Here is a 3,940-nt window from a genome sequence, read left to right as displayed (position 1 = left end):
TGTCCCCCTCCCTCTCCCCGCCAGGCCCTTGGTCCCCCGTCCCCACCACGAACCCGAGCCTGGACTGAGGTGTCCCATTTAGTCCCCAAAGCAAGTGGGGCTGGGAGAGGGGTACCCTTTCCAGTTTCCTGCTCAGCGACTCCCCTCCTCCCCTCCGCTGGGCACTGCCCGCCGGAGTGGTGGAGCTGGGCGCTCGGACTGGGGAGCAGGGAGGGAGAGGTGGGGGCCCCCCCGGCGAGGCTGAGCCCTGACCCGGAACGCCGGCTGGAAAGGGCTGGCAGTTTTCTGAGCCGGGTGGCCTCTGGGGCAGGGGCGGAGGTGCCTGCGAGCCAAGTCCTCTGAATACCCCAAGCCTGCTCCGCGTCCCCCCGCCCCGACCTCCCCAGCCACAACGCCTATCCAGCTTTCCAGTTCTCACCTTGGGGGAGAACTCCATTTATTTCCTTAAAGAGGTGGAATTGATTTTCTAAGCAAGGCTCGCGTCGTTGAAATAAGTTGGCGCCAAGGGGAAAAGGAGAGAAACTTTTGGCATCGACTACGTATATAAATGTATATAAATATACTTCACACCTCGCCTCCCCTACATTCCTGACGCGCCCCCAACGGGGCCAAGGTTAAAAGCAAAGCGCCAACACAGAGATGGACAAATAGATCCCGGATTTGCCCCTCGCACACCCCGATGTGCTGGGTGTGGCGGCAGGGAGGAAAGGGGGGGCCTGGGTTGGGGTATGGGTTGGTGCTGAGGCGGGGACGCAGGACCCGCGCCCGGCGCCCAGACTGCCCGGGTCTTTCGGCCGCTTCGGAAGCGCGCAGGCTGACCTCGGCGCCCCATCCCTGTCCTCGCTCACCCCGCCTTGGCCGTGGGTCTCTCTCCCTGTGGGCTGCTGGCGGGCGGACCCGCACAGTGCATCTGGGGTCCGGGCAGGGTGGGGTGTAAGCGCGGGAGGAGCCGTGCAAGGGCCTTGAGTAAAGATTGATCTTCGTAAAAATGGTTGCCACCGGCGTCGTTATGACCATCAAAGTCATCGCCAAGAGGCTCAGCCGCCGAGCCCAGGCGGCGAGGAGCAGCAGCAAGGCTGGCCCGCGACTCTCCGCGCCGGGAGGCAGCGCGGGGAATACCCGGGGCGACAGGTAAGGGGCCGGGGTGGGGGGAGGGAGGAAGGAGAAAAGGAGAGCTGAGTAGGGAAGAGAGGGCAGCGGGACGGTAGGGGGAAAGGCCCTCTTCTTGGCCCCGTTTGACCTCGAGACCCGGCAACTTAATCACAAACAATTTGATTTGAAGAGGGAAGGGGAAAGCTGGCAACGTAAAAAGTGGATTTGGGGCGGCCCATATGGCGCTGTAAATCGCGACTGCGTTTTAAGTTAGCTGTCGAATTCTGCTATGAAATCGTCCAGCAGAGTTCATTTCCCCCAGGGAAAACCCGTAGGCGAGAAGCCTATCCATCAGCAAGATTATAAAAGCAAAAAACCTGGGACTTCAAGTTCAGAACTCACTCTGCAAACGGTGTTAAAAAATCAGAGAGGACCTAATGATTTCCGTTTGGAGGCGCGGGCCCAGCGCACCTCCCCAGCCACGTAGCACTAAACTGCTTTCAAAAGTCTACAAGATCTCTCTCTCTCTCTCTCTCTCTCTCTCTCTCTCTCTCTCTCTCTCTCTCTCCTGGGAAGGAGAAGAGCAGCCTGGCTGAGGCGAAGTGGGGGAGAGAGAGAAGTCGGCGTCCTATTTGTTAAATAAAAGACATAGTTCGTTCTGAAATTCAAAAGATAAGTAATCCAGACAGGAGCGCAAGGTCTTCTCCTTACGCAACTCTTCCTACATCCTCCCCCTTGTCCACCCCTCACCCCCTCCCAATTGTAAATGTTCAAAAAAAAAAAAAAAAGAAGCTTCCCTAAGACGATCTACTCTGGAAAAATCAAAGCATTATCTATTATTTAACACGTATCTGTGTCCGAGGAAAAATGAGGAAGGCGCTGCATGATTAGGACCTAAGGGGCAACCCAGCAAACTGAGAGCGTAATGATGCCCCTAAATGAAGGGGGAAATGTGCCGCGGAGCGCTCTATTAATCAGACTGTCAATTTCACCCCCGAGGCCAAACCCCCGGGCGAGCAGAACCGGCTCTGAACGCGCAAAGGACCGGAGCCTTCCTCCTCACTTCTTGTCTTTTCAAGCCTCCTACCTGGATCTATTTGTCTGCTCCGAAGCTGCCTTCATTACCCACTGACAGGAGCGTGTATTTATTTGCTTATAAACCTGTTACAATAAATGATTATTCGAACGGCGTCATTCGTACCTTAATGACGAGCGAGCGCTACTTTTTGATGAATGACATCTTGGGCTCGGAAGGATGTATGGGTCATTTTGACCAGTCATTCCCTCGCTCTGGCATTCCACAATTTTTCTGCCTCCCTCCAAAAGAGATAATAATATCTAGAGGCGCTCGCTGGGGCTGAATGAGAATTAGCCCTAGGCGCAGCCCATCATTAGGACGGGACAGCCGGACCACTGTGACATTTTTCAGAAAGCTGAGATGATGGAAAGAATAAGAAAAGAGATGATTCTGATGGAGAGAGGGCTGCACAGCCCCACGGCCGGCAAGAGGTTCTCCAATTTGTCCGACTCGGCTGGCAATGCTGTACTCGAGGCCCTGGAAAATTCGCAGCACCCGGCTCGCCTTAGCCCGCGCCTGCCGTCCGCCCCCCTGCACAGCTCTCTGGGAGACCTCCCTGCCAAGGGCAAATTCGAAATAGACACTTTGTTCAACCTGCAGCACCCGGGCAGCGAAAGCACCGTCTCCTCCGAAATCGCCTCTGCCGCGGAGGGCCGCAAAAAGCCGGGCCATTATTCCGAGGCGGCCGCCGAGGCGGATATGAGCAGCGACGTGGAGGTGGGCTGCTCCGCTCTGCGCTCCCCCGGCGGCCTCGGCGCCGCGCCGCTTAAGGAAAACAATGGCAAAGGTAACCGCGCCGCGCTCTCCAGTCCCATCCTCCCTGTTCCTCCGGGGCTGCTGCCTGCCCTTCCCCGTGACTTTGCCCCTTTGCTCCCCCCGCAGCAAGCGGCCGCTCGCCCGCTCTAGCAGGGGCGGGACGCCTGCGGGGGACCGTGCCCTCGGGCTCTGATCATTGAGTGTCTCCAAGAGGCGCAGGCCTGAGGCTCCAGGCCCGCCTGACGGCCTGCCCCGGCTCCCGAGCCGGAGAAAACGTTCCTGCGCTCGGCTCTAAAGCCGATGCGCGCCGACCCACCCCTAGCCAGCCGCGGAGTCCGCTAGGCTAGGGAAGAGTGCACTGAGCGGCTGCTCTGGTCTCCTCTGCTCTGAGCTCCCAAGGCCGAGTGGAGGGGGCATTCTGAGTAAGTCGGGGGGAGCCTCGCCGGGCGCCTTTGGGAGACCCGCTTGGGTCAGCGGGAGAAAAAGAGTGGAAAAGTAAGGTCCACCCCCTCATGGTTCCGGTTTGAGCGGCTGCTGGCTTTCAAATCTTAAAATTTTAAACAAACCCCAAAAACAGTCAAAGTAGGGTTAGAGGCCGCACAGAAAGCTGCCCGGTGGTCCCCAGACCATGGCCAACCCAGAGCTTCCCCAACTGCGCCTGGATGTGGGCATTTTCCCTTGGAAAATTTTCCCAGAGTTGAAAATTTCCAATTATTATTTTTTTTTAAAACCACCCTAATTGAGTTCTTATTATTTGGTTATGAAGTGCTCCCCAAACTTTATTGATTCCATTAACGGCAGCAATTTGTAAGCCTGACAGACCCCATCAATTCAGGCAGCGCCTCGCCTGGCTCTCGCGGCTTCCCCCAGCCGCGCGCAGCCCCAGCGAGGGGATCGTGGCCCTACAGTGACTCATGCGCTGTCGGCCGTTCGTTTGCCAGGGTACGCGGAGAGCGGATCCGCCGGGGGCACCACGACGTCCTCGTCGGGCTCCGGCCTCGGCAGCCCACATGG

The 3,940-nt window shown here is 57.7% G+C and overlaps 1 protein-coding gene across 1 annotated transcript in view; it reads left to right on the top strand.

The window, feature by feature from the left end:
* Positions 1 to 2,530: 2,530 nt before the first annotated feature.
* Positions 2,531 to 3,940, top strand: part of EVX2 (even-skipped homeobox 2) — a 4,939-nt gene continuing 3,529 nt past the window's right edge. Inside the window, exons 1-2 of the mRNA XM_014547060.1 lie at positions 2,531 to 2,957; positions 3,868 to 3,935. Of these exons, the coding sequence (XP_014402546.1) occupies positions 2,531 to 2,957; positions 3,868 to 3,935 (495 nt within the window). The remainder of the gene's footprint in view (positions 2,958 to 3,867; positions 3,936 to 3,940) is intronic.

This window comes from Myotis brandtii, unplaced genomic scaffold (assembly GCF_000412655.1).
Source record: "Myotis brandtii unplaced genomic scaffold, ASM41265v1 scaffold112, whole genome shotgun sequence".
Lineage (NCBI taxonomy): Eukaryota > Metazoa > Chordata > Mammalia > Chiroptera > Vespertilionidae > Myotis > Myotis brandtii.
This window is presented reverse-complemented; position numbering and strand designations above follow the sequence as displayed.